Source organism: Misgurnus anguillicaudatus, chromosome 22, assembly GCF_027580225.2.
Source record: "Misgurnus anguillicaudatus chromosome 22, ASM2758022v2, whole genome shotgun sequence".
Classification (NCBI taxonomy): Eukaryota; Metazoa; Chordata; class Actinopteri; order Cypriniformes; family Cobitidae; genus Misgurnus; species Misgurnus anguillicaudatus.
This window is the reverse complement of record NC_073358.2, coordinates 6344079-6361272: the sequence shown is the minus strand read 5'-3', so window position 1 is coordinate 6361272 and position 17194 is coordinate 6344079. Positions and strand designations below refer to the sequence as shown.

The following is a 17194-nucleotide window of genomic DNA, read 5'->3' as shown; positions in this document are numbered from 1 at the left end:
GAAGTCCGCCATTTTGGATTGTTTAAAAAATGCATGCGGTGAACTTTTGAATACTCCTCCTAGGGGATTCATGCAAATGACACCAAATGTGGTGATCATGATGTCAAGACATTGGACTTGCTAAATTGCGAAGGGATTTTTGATATCTCGAACGGTGTTGCCATGGCGAAGCGGCAAAGTCATGGTGAAATCAGAGAAACAGGAAGTGTCTAATATCTAAGGCAAAAAATGTCTTATAGTGATGACACGCGGGGTGTTTGTTCGTCTGAAGATTCCGATCGCATCGATGTGCCTATTGTAAGTCTCGGGTATAGCGCCACCACCAGGCGCCAGGAAGTGTTGCAGTCACAAAGGTTGATTTTTTTGACAGTTCCATGTGATGTTCTTTTAAATACTCGTCCTAGAATGTTTATGCGATTGACACCAAAAGTGGTCAACATGATGCCAAGACATAGTAGATGATAAATTGCGAAGGGATTTTTGATATCTCAAACGTTGTTCCCCCGACAACGCGTCAAACTTTACTTTCATTTTAAAGGCATATTTAAGCCCATGCAGTGAACTTTTCAATACTCCTTCTAGGATATTCATGCGATTGACACCAAACGTGGTCAACATGATGCCGAGACATTGGAGATGATAAAAAAGTGAAGGGATTTTTGATATCTCAAACGCTGTTCCCATGGCAACGCGTCAAACTTTTTACTTTCATTTTAAAGGCTTATTTAAGCCTGACAGTCGCATGCAATGTTCTTTTTAATACTCCTTCTAGGGAAATAATGCAATTCACACCAGAAGTTGTCAACATGATGCTGAGACATTGTAGACGCTAAATTGCGAAGGAATTTTTGACATCTCTAACGCTGTTCCCATGGCAACGTGTCAAACTTTACTTTTATGTCAGGCATATTTAAGGCTCTTGGTGTGCTTAGATTAACTTTAAATTTGGCACACACATCAGATTTGTCGGCTGTTAAGTGTTGACAAAAACGTCAGATAAAGGCGTGTCTATTTAGTGGCTCACTAGCGCCCCCGTTTGTCTAAAATGTGGGGTTTCTTTTACCTACAGTACCTAAATGGTTCAGTAGCAGCATGATATTTACCCACTTGATGCACTTGCCCACCGTGCATCGTTTTCTCGGAGACACCGTGTAGCGGTAAACAAACGTGCGAGGGCCCGCCATCGCTGCTTGCAGCTATATTTAGGGCCCGAGCACCGAGGAGCAGGCCAGAATGGCCTGCACCGAAAGGTGCGAAGCCCTATTGTTTTTGCTCGGATTATTATTTTTAGGGCCCGAGCACCGAGGAGCAGGCCAGAATGGCCTGCACCGTAGGTGCGAAGCCCTATTGTTTTTGCTCGGATTATTATTTTTATTATTTTTTTTTTTTTTATTTTTTTTTTACGTTTCGGGGCAATTTGGGGGCCTTAACATACTCAAAAACTCTTGAAATTTTGCACAGACGTCAGAGTCGTTGGCCATCAGGTTTGGGCAAAGGCTGGACCACGGGCGTGGCAAGGGAGCTCTGTAGCGCCCCCTGTAATGCAAAAACAAACATTGGGGCACAGATCGGGCAAAAATGTACGCACATGTACGAGAGTTGGTACGCATATAGATCTCATCGACCCAAACAACTTTCGCACTCTAACATTTAAGCTCCGCCCAACAGGAAGTCGGCTATTTTGGATTGTTTCAAAAATGCATGTGGTGAACTTTTAAATACTCCTCCTAGAGGATTCATGGGATTGACACCAAACGTGGTGATCATGATGTCGAGACATTGTACTTGCTAAATTGCGAAGGGATTTTTGATATCTCAAACGGTGCCGCCGTGGCGAGTCGACAAAGTTGTGGCAAAATCAGAGAAACAGGAAGTGTCTAATATCTAAGGCAAAAAAGTTCTTATTGTGATGCCAAGCGGGGTGTTTGTTCGCCTGAAGATTCCGATCGCATCGATGTGCTTATTCTGAGTCTCGGGTATAGCGCCACCACCAGGCGCCAGGAAGTGTGTCAGTCACAAAGGTGGATTTTTTTGACTGTTCCATCCGATATTCTTTTAAATACTCCTTCTAGGATATTCATGCGATTGACACCAAAAGTGGTCAACATGATGCCAAGACATTGTAGATGATAAATTGCGAAGGGATTTTTGATATCTCAAACGCTGTTCCCATGGCAACGCGTCAAACTTTTTACTTTCATTTTAAAGGCTTATTTAAGCCTGACAGTTGCATGCAATGTTCTTTTAAATACTCCTTCTAGGGAAATAGTGCGATTCACACCAGAAGTTGTCAACATGATGCTGAGACATTGTAGACGCTAAATTGCGATGGGATTTTTGATATCTCGAACGCTGTTCCCATGGCAATGCCCCAAACTCTTCTTTTATTTCAGGCATATTTAGGGCTCTTGGCGTGCTTAGATTAACCTAAAAGTTGGCACACACATCAGAGTTGTCGGCTGTTAAGTGTGCACAAACAGGTCAGACATAGGCGTGTCTCTTAAGTGGCTCACTAGCGCCCCCGTTTGTCTAAAATATGGGGTTTCTTTTACCTACAGTCCCCAAATGGCTCAGTAACAACATTAAATAGCCCACTGATATTTACCCACTTGATGCCCTTGCCCACCGTGCATCGTTTTCTCGGACGCACCGTGTAGCGGTAAAAAAACGTGCGAGGGCCCGCCATTGCTGCTTGCAGCTATATTTTTTATTATTATTATTATTATTTTTTTTTAACACTTTTGGGCACTTTGGGTGCCTAAACATACTCGAAAACTCTTGAAATTTGACACAGATGTCAGAGTCGTCGGCCATCAGGTCTGGGCAAAGGCTGGAACACGGGCGTGGCATGGGGGCTCTGTAGCGCCCCCTGTAATGCAAAAACAAACATTGGGGCACAGATCGGGCAAAAATGTTCGCACATGCATGAAAGTTGGTACACAAATAGATCTCATCGACCTGAACAACTTTCGCACTCTAACCTTTTAGCTCCGCCCAACAGGAAGTCCGCCATTTTGGATTGTTTAAAAAATGCATGGGGTGAACTTTTGAATACTCCTCCGAGGGAATACATGGGATTGACACCAAACGTGGTGATCATGATGTCGAGACATTGTGCTTGCTAAATTGCGAAGGGATTTTTGATATCTCGAACGGTTCTGCCATGGCGAAGCCACAAAGTCATGGCGAAATCAGAGAAACAGGAAGTGTCTAATATCTAAGGCAAAAAATGTCTTATTGTGATGACACCCGGGGTGTTTGTTCGTCTGAAGATTCCGATCGCATCGATGTGCCTATTGTGACTCCCGGGTATAGCGCCACCACCAGGCGCCAGGAAGTGTGACAGTCACAAAGGTGGATTTTTTTGATAGTTGCATGCGATGTTCTTTTAAATACTCCTTCTAGAATATTCCTGCGATTGACACCAAAAGTGGTCAACATGATGTTGAGACATTGTAGATGATAAATTGCGAAGGGATTTTTGATATCTCAAACGCTATTCCCATGGCAACGCGTCAAACTTTACTTTCATTTTAAAGGCATATTTAAGCCTTTCAGTTGCATACAGTTAACTTTTAATTACTTCTCCTAGGATTTTCATGCGATTGACACGAGAAGTGGTCAACATGATGCCGAGACATTGTAGATGATAAATTGCGAAGGAATTTTTGACATCTCAAACGCTGTTCCCATGGCAACGCGTCAAACTTTACTTTAATTTCAGGCATGTTTAAGGCTCTTGGCGTGCTTAGTTGAACTTTAAATTTGGCACACACATCAGAGTTTTCGGCTGTTAAGTGTTGACAAAAAGGTCAGATAAAGGCGTGTCTCTTAAGTGGCTCACTAGTGCCCCTGTTTGTCTAAAATGTGGGGTTTCTTTACCTACAGTCCCCAAATGGCTCAGAAACAACATTAAATAGCCCACTGATATTTTACCCACTTGATGCCATTGCCCACCGTGCATCGTTTTCTCGGACGCACCGTGTAGCGGTAAAAAAACGTGCGAGGGCCCGCCATTGCTGCTTGCAGCTATATTTAGGGCCCGAGCACCGAGGAGCAGGCCAGAATGGCCTGCACCGAAAGGTGCGAAGCCCTATTGTTTTTGCTCGAATTATTATTTTTATTATTTTTTTTATTTTTTTTTTTATTATTTTTTTCAACACTTTTGGCCATTTTGGGGGCCTTAACATACTTGAAAACTCTTGAAATTTGGCACAGACATCAGAGTTGTCCGTGATCGCCGAAAGCCAAAGGCTGGAACACGGGCGTGGCACGGGGGCTCTGTAGCGCCCCCTGTAATGCAAAAACAAACAGGAGTGCGCAGATCGGGCAAACATGTACGCACATGTACGAAAGTTGGTACACATATAGATCTCTTCGACCCGAACAACTTTCGCACTCTAACCTATTAGCTCCGCCCAACAGGAAGTCGGCCATTTTGGATTGTTTAAAAAATGCATGCGGTGAACTTTTAAATACTCCTCCTAGAGGATTAATGGGATTGACACCAAACGTGGTGATCATGATGTCGAGACATTGTACTTGCTAAATTGCGAAGGGATTTTTGATATCTCGAACGGTTCTGCCATGGCGAGCCGACAAAGTTGTGGCGAAATCAGAGAAACAGGAAGTGTCTAATATCTAAAGCAAAAAATGTCTTATTGTGATGCCATGCGGGGTGTTTGTTCGTCTGAAGATTCCGATCGCATCGATGTGCCTATTGTGAGTCTCGGGTATAGCGCCACCACCAGGCGCAAGGAAGTGTGTCAGTCACAAAGCTGGATTTTTTTGAAAGTTCCATGCAATGTTCTTTTAAATACTCCTTCTAGGATTTTCATGCGATTGACACCAAAAGTGGTCAACATGATGCCGAGACGTTGTAGATGATAAATTGCGAAGGGATTTTTTATATCTCGAACGCTGTTCCCATGGCAACGTGTCAAACTTTACTTTCATTTTAAAGGCATATTTAAGCCTTTCAGTTCCATACAGTGAACTTTTAAATACTCCTCGTATAGGATCCATGCGATTGACACCAGAAGTGGTCAACATGATGCTGAGACATTGTAGATGCTAAATTGCGAAGGAATTTTTGACATTTCGAACGCTGTTCCCATGGCAACGCCCCAAACTTTACTTTTATTTCAGGCATATTTAGGGCTCTTGGCATGCTTAGATTAACCTAAAAGTTGGCACACACATCTGAGTTGTTGGCTGTTAAGTGTGGACAAAAAGGTCAGATAAAGGCGTGTCTCTTAAGTGGCTCACTAGCGCCCCCGTTTGTTTAAAATGTGGGGTTTCTTTTACCTACAGTCCCCAAATGGGTCAGTAACAACATAAAATAGTCCACTAATATTTACCCACTTGATGCACTTGCCCACCGTGCATCGTTTTCTCGGAGGCACCGTGTAGCGGTAAATAAACGTGCGAGGGCCCGCCATCGCTGCTTGCAGCTATATTTATTTTTATTATTATTTTTTTTTTATTTTTTTCAACACTTTTGGACTTTTTGAGTGCCTTAACATACTCGAAAACTCTTGAAATTTGGCACAGACATCAGAGTCGTCCGTCATCGCAGAAATCCAAAGGCTGGAACACGGGCGTGGCACGGGGGCTCTGTAGCGCCCCCTGTAATTCAAAAACAAACATTGGGGCACAGATCGGGCAAAAATTTACGCACATGTACGAGAGTTGGTACACATATAGATCTCATCGACCCGAACAACTTTCGCCCTCTAACATTTAAGCTCCGCCCAACAGGAAGTCGGCTATTTTGGATTGTTTAAAAAATGCATGCGATGAACTTTTGAATACTCCTTCTAGGGGATTCATGGGATTGACACCAAACGTGGTGATCATGATGTCGAGACATTGTTCTTGCTAAATTGCGAAGGGATTTTTGATATCTCGAACGGTTCTGCCATGGCGAGCCGACAAATTTATGGCAAAATCAGAGAAACAGTAAGTGTCTAATATCTAAGGCAAAAAATGTCTTATAGTGATGACACGCGAGGTGTTTGTTCGTCTGAAGATTCCGATCGCATCGATGTGCCTATTGTGACTCCCGGGTATAGCGCCACCACCAGGCGCCAGGAAGTGTTGCAGTCAAAAAGGTAGATTTTTTTGACAGTTCCATGTGATGTTCTTTGAAATACTCCTCCTAGAATGTTTATGCGATTTACACCAAAAGTGGTCAACATGATGCCAAGACATAGTAGATGATAAATTGCGAAGGGATTTTTGATATCTCGAACGTTGTTCCCATGACAACGCGTCAAACTTTACTTTCATTTTAAAGGCATGTTTAAGCCCTTCAGTTGCATGCAGTGAACTTTTCAATACTCCTTCTAGGATATTCATGCGATTGACACCAAACATGGTCAACATGATGCCGAGACATTGGAGATGATGAATAGTGAAGGGATTTTTGATATCTCAAACACTGTTCCCATGGCTATGCGTCAAACTTTTTACTTTCATTTTAAAGGCTTATTTAAGCCTGACAGTCGCATGCAATGTTCTTTTTAATACTTCTTCTAGGGAAATAATGCGATTCACACCAGAAGTTGTCAACATGATGCTGAGACATTGTAGACGCTAAATTGCGAAGGAATTTTTGACATCTCTAACGTTGTTCCCATGGCTACGTGTCAAACTTTACTTTTATGTCAGGCATATTTAAGGCTCTTGGTGTGCTTAGATTGACTTTAAATTTGGCACACACATCAGATTTGTCGGCTGTTAAGTGTTGACAAAAACGTCAGATAAAGGCGTGTCTATTTAGTGGCTCACTAGCGCCCCCGTTTGTCTAAAATGTGGGGTTTCTTTTACCTACAGTACCTAAATGGGTCAGTAGCAGCATGATATTTACCCACTTGATGCACTTGCCCACCGTGCATCGTTTTCTCGGAGGCACCGTGTAGCGGTAAACAAACGTGCGAGGGCCCGCCATCGCTGCTTGCAGCTATATTTTTGATTGTTTCTTACAGTTTACAGTGTTACATTTACAGTTATGCATTTGGCAGACGCTCTAATCCATAGCGACTTGCAGTGCATGACAAGCTATACATTTTTTATCGGTTTGTGTGTTCCCTGGGGATTGAGCTACCATCATCGTCTATGTTTACATGCACAAAATTGTGTCAACCCGACAGAATTTAATCCGATAGCAGGTTACGACAATACCGTTTACAATCTAATTAAAATGTTTGTTTGCATTCTATATAATCCGAACCAAACGTCTGCGCAAGCACACAGCCAGGGCTGCCAGATTCGCGTATAAAAACAGGCCAATGGACATTCAAAACTAGCCCAAAAGCATCCAATGACTATATATAGCCCAATACCATTAACTAATAAACAAAATCCTTTCATCTTCGCAGAAGAAAATCAACTCGCAGAAAATCCGAAACTCCGCCAAACACAGAGGACTTGGCAACTCTGTGCACATCATAAATGTACAACGTCAAAGTACAGTTGGAGAAGTTTTTATTAAAAAGTTTTGACATATAGGCAAAGAAAACAGACTTTTCAAAAGGCACAACACTATTTTATTGCTTTATGTATATAAAAAGTATGAACGCTGCAGAATGTACAACGTGTAACCCCTTTACCTTAATAATGCGTGTTGCCATTGCCTTGCCATTGCATGTTTCTGTAACAAGAATCATGTGATACGTAAATAAACCGCTAAATATACAAGACCTTAACTTATTAAGGCGTTCTTAATCCAATCCAGCCATCAATACGATTACAAACTGATTATTTGGTTGCATGTAAACGTACCTATTGTCTCATGGAGGTTTGTTTGGAGAACATTACAAGTGATGTCATGACTGTAACCTCTCATTGCCCTCGATGGTGACCGGTTCGGCTTTTCACTCCCCCTGTGGACTCGGCACATGTGCACATTAGCATAACTGTCTGTTGCTATAGTAACACCAGTACAACGCTTGGTGTGTCCAAGCCCCATCAACGGACGTGCGCTAACAGAAAGTGATTTGATTTCACCCTCACCCTCGGGTCCAACAATAAACACCGAATAGAGACCTAAGTATAGCTTCAGTCCGTGCTCTTTACACAGAGACTTCCCTCGGCAGCTGAGCACACTGATCACTGATTTTCAGAGACTGTTTCAATGCTCTTTTTGTTTGGCCGGTACACAGTTACCAGCCTCTACATGACTTCAGCACTTCTGCAGGATCAAACAAACCAATTGAATGTGTTGAAATACCATTTATATTACACAGCGCTGTGAAATGCTTGATTCTGATTGGTCAGTCACAACACTCAAATCCCTGAAACCACATTTTTTTCTGATTTTCTGATTCAATCGTAAACTAGCACATTGCATCCTGTTCTGATAGGCTGGTGAGCGATTTTAGCTTTAAGGTGGATATTGAGCTTCATTCCAATTTGCAAATATTTTATCGCCATGATCGTTGATCTCCATTTAAAATCCCCGGTCAAAGAGTCACACGATAACTATGTCATCAAGCGATGACACACGCGTCATTACTACCCTTTTCACCACATCACTTTTGTTAACACAAGGCAAGTCCTGACAATGTTACTAGTTTCCTATCCCGGCACGTGTTTGTGTTTAAACAGTAAGCAATTTTTTGGCAGTTTTCTGGGTTCAACGGAAGGGACTTAAAGTCACATTGAAACAGAAGTAGCGATTGTCTTATTTTCTTCGTCGTGACATATATCAAAGTTAAACCGCTTCTGAAATGAGAAATGAAGGTAGGGTGGGACTTGAATTCGTCCATCGAGAATTGATTGGATAATTGGAAGATGCTATTTGCTAATCGCTGCAATCTTTTCCCTGGCATCGCCCTCTCGCCATTCCTCGTGACTGGAAGTACTGTACTTTCTGGACTATAAGCCGCACTTGAGTATAATCAGCATCATTCAGAAATGCGTCATTAAGACGAAATAAGTTGCAGTGGACTATACGTCGCGTTTATTTCGAAAATTATTTCGCAAAATCCAAGCCGAAGAACAGACATTTAATCTGGAAAGGTAAGTTATTCAACTAAACAATAGCAGACAGAACAGCAGGCTGAATAGATGTCTGTACGTTAAAGTAATATTATCAGTTATTTAAACGATAAACCATCGCATACCGAACTTACCTGAAAGGTTGTATAGGCTAAATTAACCGAACAAGCCAACTAGCGTGAAGTTCGCATACTCATCATTCCACATCACTGAATTCATTGAATTACATAAATACAGAAGCAGCGTATGGCGGACTCTCGCGGCTGTAGACGGTAATGTTGTCTCTTACCTAATATATGTCAAAATTAATTCATACTGAGTTACAAGAGGCACCTGACTATAAGACGCAGCACCAGCCAAGTTAAAATAAAAAACGCGGCTTATAGACCGAAAAATACGGTAAAGAGAGATCGTTTCGAGGAGGGAAAGAGATTTACGTTTTTGATTAAAGATTATGAGGGAACATTAATTTTTTAAAAATAATAAAGCTCACAGATAAGTCATTTGTAAAAAAAATAAAAATTTTCAAAAAAAAATATTCTGACTTTAACTCTTTCCACACCAACATTTTTTTTTATGTTGCCAGCCAGTGCCAGCTAATATTTTTATCTATTTATTAATTAATTTATTTTATTTTATTTTCACAGAAGTTGAATGCCTTCCAGAAAATGTTCTTTAAATATTAGTGCTGGGCAAAGATTAATCGCGATTAATCCCATACAAAATAAAAGTGATTTTTTGCATAATATATGTGCGTGTACTGTGTCTAATTATTGTGTATATTTAACCACACACACATTCATATATTCATTTCAGAATTGTTTTACTTTTATATAATTTTTTTAAATTTATTTTTAATATAGAATATATAAAAATATAAAAAATATATATAAACATGTAAATGTTTCTTAAATACATACATAAATGTGTGTGTATTTATTTATACATAATAATTACACACAGCACATACTCATATATTATGCCAAAAATCACTTTTATTTTGTATGCGATTAATCGCGATTAATCTTTGCCCAGCACTATTAAATATATCAACATACAATATATAAAATTTAAAGAACAGACCCTCTGCTTTAAAAAAACGTCTTGTTCTGTTTTTTCACCTCTCAGATATGGGCATTGTTCTTCAAAAATACCACATTTTGATCAAAAAGCTGAGATAATTGCATTATTGTAAAGGACTTTTGTTCAAAATTCAGAACAATGATTAAAACATACACTAAGTTTTTTACTGTTTTTGGATCAGTTGATGCTTCAGTGTTTTATACTGTAAGTTGGGTAAGAGCGCCACTTAGTGGATAATAGCGGAAATATGTATTGCCGTAAAAACTCGTTTTTTCGCGCTGAAATCCACCCCTCAGCGTTTTTTTCCGCGTTTAGCGCTGCGTGCCGAGAGTTGGAAAATATTCAACTTTGGATGAAATACTCAGCTCGTCAATGTCAGTTCTCACACGGCCGTCCAATCACAGTGGAGGAGGGGTGGGATAAACATCAGAACAACCAACCGGTGCATCGTTCATCGACTTATAAACAAAGCAGAAATATCATAGCAATCAAAGCGCTTAGCTGAAAAAAAGGTGGCAGGGGTCTGCCTGGTGTTTTTAGCCGCGTTTAAAAGCTTTGGTATGCGCACCCCCTAAAGAATAGTTGACCCCAAAAAAGAAAATATTTATCTAATGTATTTCTAAATCAGTATAAGTTTCTTTATTTTGCTATGCATAAAATATTTTTTGTTAAATATAGGTAACCACGTTGTTACTTATTGACTTCTATAGTATTCGTTTTTCCCATTATGAAAGACAATGGGTACCGTCAAACTGTTACCATCATATATCAAAATACCTTTATTGTGGTTAACAGAATAAAGAAACTCCAACAGACTAACAAGAGGGTGTGTAAATAGTGACAATCAGAATTTTCATTTTTGGGTCAGTATCCCTTTTAGTTAACGATTGCTGGGTTGTTTCAACTCATGGTTGGGTCAAATATAAGCAATTTCTAAGTCAGTATTTTATACCGTTGGTTGGGTTCGTCCATAATTTATCCAAACGCAGGTAAAATCAACCCTGCATTTTTAAAGTGTGGGATTCGAAGTTCTTAGTATTGCTAGCACCATGCTATACATGTTAACCTACAGAAGCTGAAGCTGAATCTTCTTGTTTTGCTTATATAACCTACATTGGTGGTGAATGGAGTTGTGAGCCTGTGTTATCCACCGAGACTGATATGAGATGTTTGTGTTTTTCTTCAGAGTCCTTCACAGAGAAACACAGCCCTCACACCGCTCACAATCTACTGCAGGAGGAGGTGACGCGTGCTGAGGAACAATCTGAGGTAACTTCAGTCCTTCATATATACAACTTACCCAAGATAACCTCTTCCTGTGTGTTTTTCCTTAGACTTCAGGAATATGTGCAAACACTTGTGGATAAATCTTGACATGTTTTCCAAACCGTGCTCTCTGAGCTTTGTTTATTCAGACACGCTGTTGCAAGAACATTGTAATTGAACCAGAACAAAACAAAATCTGAAGCCTGACAAAAAGTGATGGTGCACAAATCTCTTATTTGTGATGAGACTATTTACACAGAAACAGTTTTTGCTGTTTTTATAAGGCTACATTTAGTTGATACGGAGCGGGTAAAAAAACATCATCCACACTATTTGCAAAGGTATAAAAAATACAAATACACAAGACGATATTTTGATAAATGATTGTATCCACACAAACTACAGTGCAGTCAACTGTGTGGTTACTATCATTTATCAAAATATTTTTTTTTTGTGTTGAACAGATTAAGAAAAACTTGTACATGTTTAGAAAAACATGGTGAGTAAATGGTAACCAAATTTACATTTTTTGGTGAAATAGCACAGTGGACTACAAATTGTTCACCGTAACAAACCCATTCAGTTTCAGTTTTAAAACTATCCATCTTTTAATATTAAATCCATCCACTAATGTACTTTACCATTCATTACACAAAAAGTGTCACAGAGATGATGTATTGTTGGAGGCCAACCTGGAAGTTGGCGGGACACTGGTTCCCTCGCCAAAAAGCCCATACATTTTTCCCAAAGACTTTTGCATTATCGCAACAAATAAGCTCTGTGTTTAACAAAAGTTTGTAGCATGTACACATTTTGTCCAACAAAATAATCTGATCACAGATCAACACAACTTTTATAAATTTTGAAGTTTAAATACGTTGATTCGAAATTAAAAGCTAACCTAATGGGGCATACACAACAAACGCAAATTCAACAAGTTGCGTGAGTAGATTACATACAAAGTCAATGCAAAAACACGCGCAGGGTGATGCAAATGACAAGAATTGTGCAGTGCAAATGTCACAAAAACAAAACACCTCTTTGTGCAAGTTAAATATAAGCTAAAAATTTGAATGACACGAAGTTAAATCTCGTAAGTAACGCAATGCTTCGAGTTTGGTGTGTACGCTTTCAAACTTTATTTAACACATTTAAAAGCATGTTTCCTGATAAGAAAATACTCTGAGGGTGAATGGTTGTTGAGAATTGTGCCCATGTTGCGTTGTTTCTGAGATCTTCATGCATGATGATGTTTAAAGTCCGCAACAACGTCTGTAGTACCACGCTCAAATTTGTTATTTCAAATGTATGCGCGCTCATAACAGAAGCAACACGTTTTTTCCGGGCGCGTCCATGCCGCATCGAGTTAAAAATATCTCAACTTTCTAGAATGCCGCAAGCGCACCGCAGGTCATGTGACAAGAACCAACAGACGGTCGCGTTTTCTGCGCGGATTTAGACGCGAAATGTGAACCACCCCTAAAAGACAATAAAGGGGATCGCACACGGGCCGTGCAGCTCAGCGTCGTGCTGCATTGAGTCGCGTCTAGGACAACTCGGAGGTATCGTAAACCGGAAGTGCATATTAAATAGCGCGAGCTTAGTCAGATAGCGCAATGTTAATCGTTAATGATTTGGGACAAATATGACGTTATTTAATGTTAAACTATGTGAGTGGCGTTCTGTGGCGCGACAGGGATTTGAGCAACTTCCTGAGTCAAAGCTGGGTGCCGCGGACAGGTGTCACCTGTTGGCGCTGGTGTGCGTATACTCATAGAAAACAACGTGTTTGATTATTTTAGAACGGCGCTGCACAGAGCTGAGCTGCGCGGACGGTGTTCGACCCCCTTAAAGGAATAGTCTACTCATTTTCAATATTAAAATATGTTATTACCTTAACTAAGAATTGTTGATACATCCCTCTATCATCTGTGTGCGTGCACGTAAGCGCTGGAGCGCGCTGCGACACTTCGATAGCATTTAGCTTAGCCCCATTCATTCAATGGTACCAATCAGAGATAAAGTTAGAAGTGACCAAACACATCAACGTTTTTCCTATTTAAGACGAGTAGTTATACGAGCAAGTTTGGTGGTACAAAATTAAACGTAGCGCTTTTCTAAGCGGATTTAAAAGAGGAGCTACATTGTATGGCGTAATAGCACTTTTGGGAGTACTTCGACTCGGTGCAGTAACACCCTCTCCCATTATGAGAGGGAGAAGGGGAGCGGACTTTTCAGGCGAGTCGAAGTACTCCCAAAAGTGCTATTACGCCATAAAATATAGTTTTCTCTTTTAAATCCGCTTAGAAAAGCGCTACGTTTTATTTTGTACCACCAAACTTGCTCGTATAACTACTCGTCTTAAATAGGAAAAACGTTGATGTGTTTGGTCACTTCTAACTTTATCTCTGATTGGTACCATTGAATGAATGGGGTAAATGATATCGAAGTGTCGCAGCGCGCTCCAGCGCCTACGTGCATGCACAAAGATGATAGAGGGATGTATCAACAATTCTTAGTTAAGGTAATAACATATTTTAATATTGAAAATGAGTAGACTATTCCTTTAAGACTACGTTTACACGTGGGCGGCTATTTTCATAAATGGACATTTCAACCTCTCCGGTTTTAAAAATAACTTTGTGCACACTTGTCTGTTTTCATTGACACATAACCGTGTATATATGCCATCAAGAGCATGCCAAACCTCTAGGTGGCGGTGTAACGAGAAGCTGAAGCCCACGTAAGCCAATCAGAATCCCGAAAACAGCAACGTATCACTTCCTGTTCCTCTTTTGAACAAGGTCGCACTTTTGGCGTAGGTGCGAGCTTTGGCGTATACTGTGACGTTGGCTGGCTAAACATTCGTTTGTCTCAGTTTACATGCAACCGCGTAACCTAAGATTTTCAAAATCTTCACTCTGGCTGAAGTTTTTATATAGAATCGGATTCAGAGGTGAGTTCTCCGTTTGCGTTTTTTTAAATTATCATCCACGTGTAAACAGGGCCTTAAAATCTTTAAAAAGTCACGAGTGGGGGTATTATTATTATTATTACTGGTGTGTTTTATTTTGCTGTAGAATAAAATTTAAAAATATATTACGCTTATGTAACCCAAGATATTATTTAAGGCATTTAACCAAAAAAACATGATAAAATGCTATACTAGCTTCCGAACTTACAAAAATACGTAATCTATTCTATTCAACAACGTGCCCAAAACAGCTCAGCACAATACGTACCATAAAGAAAAAACACTTTATAAACATCTTTCCTGTAGCTTCAGGCACCCCACCCGTCGTGTTTGATTGATCCGCGCGGGGTTAAATCTCCTCCGGGCTGTAAATGAGCACGGAGCCTTCCACCCACCACGAGCCCGACCGACCGATCGATCGCTCTGTGACTGTCATTAGTCTCCTGCTGTCTGATTAATGATCTCAATTCATCATAAGCGAGCTGTGCGGAGATCCAGCCTTCAGCGGGACGTCCGCCAGAAAGAACATCAGCACGACCTGCGTGTTTATGAAACGGATTAAAGACGTGGATCTCCAGAGGACTCGCATATTCTATTAGTGTTTGAAAGAAAGCTTGTTATAACCCTAGTTAATTCTAGTTATTTTATTCAAATATTTCCATATGATCCTATATTGTGCTATGGAGATGATCGATGCATGCTGAGAAATTGCAGTATATACCTAGCAGGTTAAACAATGATAGAGTCCTGAGCTACATCTAGGGGCGAGAACATCAAAAATACAGTATAGAAACCTAGGAACTGCATAGCAACCTAAAACTCCTTAGCAACCACATGGTAACCACTCAGGACACCAAAGCATCATAGTGAGAAGTTTTGCACAGGCAAACAAAGATTTTTTTTATCTTTCGGAATAATTTAATAGCTAATATGGAGTAGACCATTCAGTTTTGTCTTTTTGTTTCAGGCATGATTAAAATGAAACCAAGATGTTGGGTGTTATTGTCTCACATTGAGTGTGTAGTTTGCCATGGGCAATATCTTCGAACGCTCTATTGTTCTCGCTGAGGACATTTAAAGGGTGGGTTTGTGCAGACCAAACGTATCAATAATTCAGTCCCCCATACTGAGGTAGACAGAGGGCAGACACCTGCCCCTTAACCGCAGGCTTGTGCAGAGCCTGTAGACACATTGGGTCATGTTAAATTTATGCAGCGGTCTTCTCAGTCAAAGGGATTTTTTTTAAACAGCATGTTTTTGCGGTAAAGCTTTGTTTCAAACTAAAACTATTAAATACCTTTGTTATACAGGTTTCTTTGATGTGCTATTATTTTAACAACTTTAATGTTTTTTTTATTTTATTTTTTAAATGTGAGTGGTGCCCATTCAAAACTCACCTCCATGATGTTAGCAGTGTTCATAATGTGTTCGAATTCAGTTGCTTTTGTGGTCGTTAAGGTGTTGCTAAGAGGTTTTTGGGTGTTCTGGGTAGGGTTGTGCCGATAGACAATAGTATCGTGTACTGACGATCATAAGACATATCGCCAATAGCAGGCTTTCATGACGATAGTTGACGATGGTTATTATTATTATCATCATGCCGTCATAAACGTGTAGCCCTTATGCTACGTACACACCAAACGAGGGGTATTGCGTTACTCGCTCTAGATTACTTGCGCGATTTAACTTCATATCATGCAAATTTTTCGCTCGAGTTGAATATTTTCAACTTGGGCGAAGACACGTTTGAGGCGAATAGCGCGTGTTTTTGAGGCAAATGAACCGCCCATATCGCATCATTCGCATGCGAGGACGCATCTGATCGCGTCTTTGCATTGACTTTGTATGTAATCTACTCGCGCAAATCGTTGAACTCGCGTCTGGTGTGAACCCACAGTTAGAGTTAATCCGTTTTTTTTGTCCACCAAATAAGTGACTTGTCATAAATGAGTAAAAAATTAACAAATAAATAAACGAGTAAACTACTGCCCCACCCCCCGATACTATTGTGTAGGCTGACGATAGGACGATCTGAAAATGGGGCGTATTGCCCAAAACTAATTCTGGGTGGTCATAAAGGGTTGCTAAGAGTTTTTTTGGTGTTCTTGGTTGTCGTTAAAGGGACAATAAGTAGGATTTTCTCCCATCTAGTGGTGAAATGGTATTTTGCATTCAAGCGAATAGTGCTCTCTAGCGCCTCGCTTTTCCAAATGCGTGTTGCAAATACGGTAGCCATTATGTAATCACTGATCTCGTCCATTTCAGCTAGTTCACGTGGTTCACATGTGGTGGTAGGCTAGTGCTATTTGTCCCTTTCTGCTATTATAGATTTTTAATATGCCGAAACAACATGAAAGCCTTTTTGGACTTACCCGTTCAATGTAAATAAAGAGAAGAAATTCTAAGCTTACAAAAAAGTCAGATCATCGGCAGAGGTCATTTGACACCAATGAGGACATATTTATGAATAAAGACATTGATTTTGACAAATAAAATGCTTGAAAAACTACATATTGAATCTTTAAGGTGTTCCTAAAAGGGTTTTTGGGTGTTATGGGTGGTCGTTAAGATGTTGCTAAGAGGTTTTTGTGTGTTCTTGGTGGGGTCAAATGTCGCAACTGGCCAATCAGAATCAAGCATTTCAACAAGCCGTGTAATAAGGTGTTGCTCGCGTTTATAGGATGTTCCAGGTGGGTGTCAAGGTGTTGCTAAGGGGTTTCTAGGGTGTTCCAATTGTTGTATTCTAGTTGGGTCCAAGGGGCAACCCTCTGATCTCTGATGAAGCCAATACGGAAGTGACTTAAACTGCAATTCATCGACTGGCTACTATAACATAACTTGCAATGTCGAGACTGGACAGTCAAAATC

At 40.4% G+C, this 17194-nt stretch overlaps 1 protein-coding gene across 1 annotated transcript in view; it reads left to right on the top strand.

Moving 5' to 3' along the window:
• Nucleotides 1–17194, top strand: part of vps37d (VPS37D subunit of ESCRT-I) — a 65503-nt gene that overhangs the window by 46677 nt on the left and 1632 nt on the right. The window contains exon 3 of the mRNA XM_055200543.2: nt 11273–11355. Coding sequence (XP_055056518.1) covers nt 11273–11355 — 83 coding nt within the window. The remainder of the gene's footprint in view (nt 1–11272; nt 11356–17194) is intronic.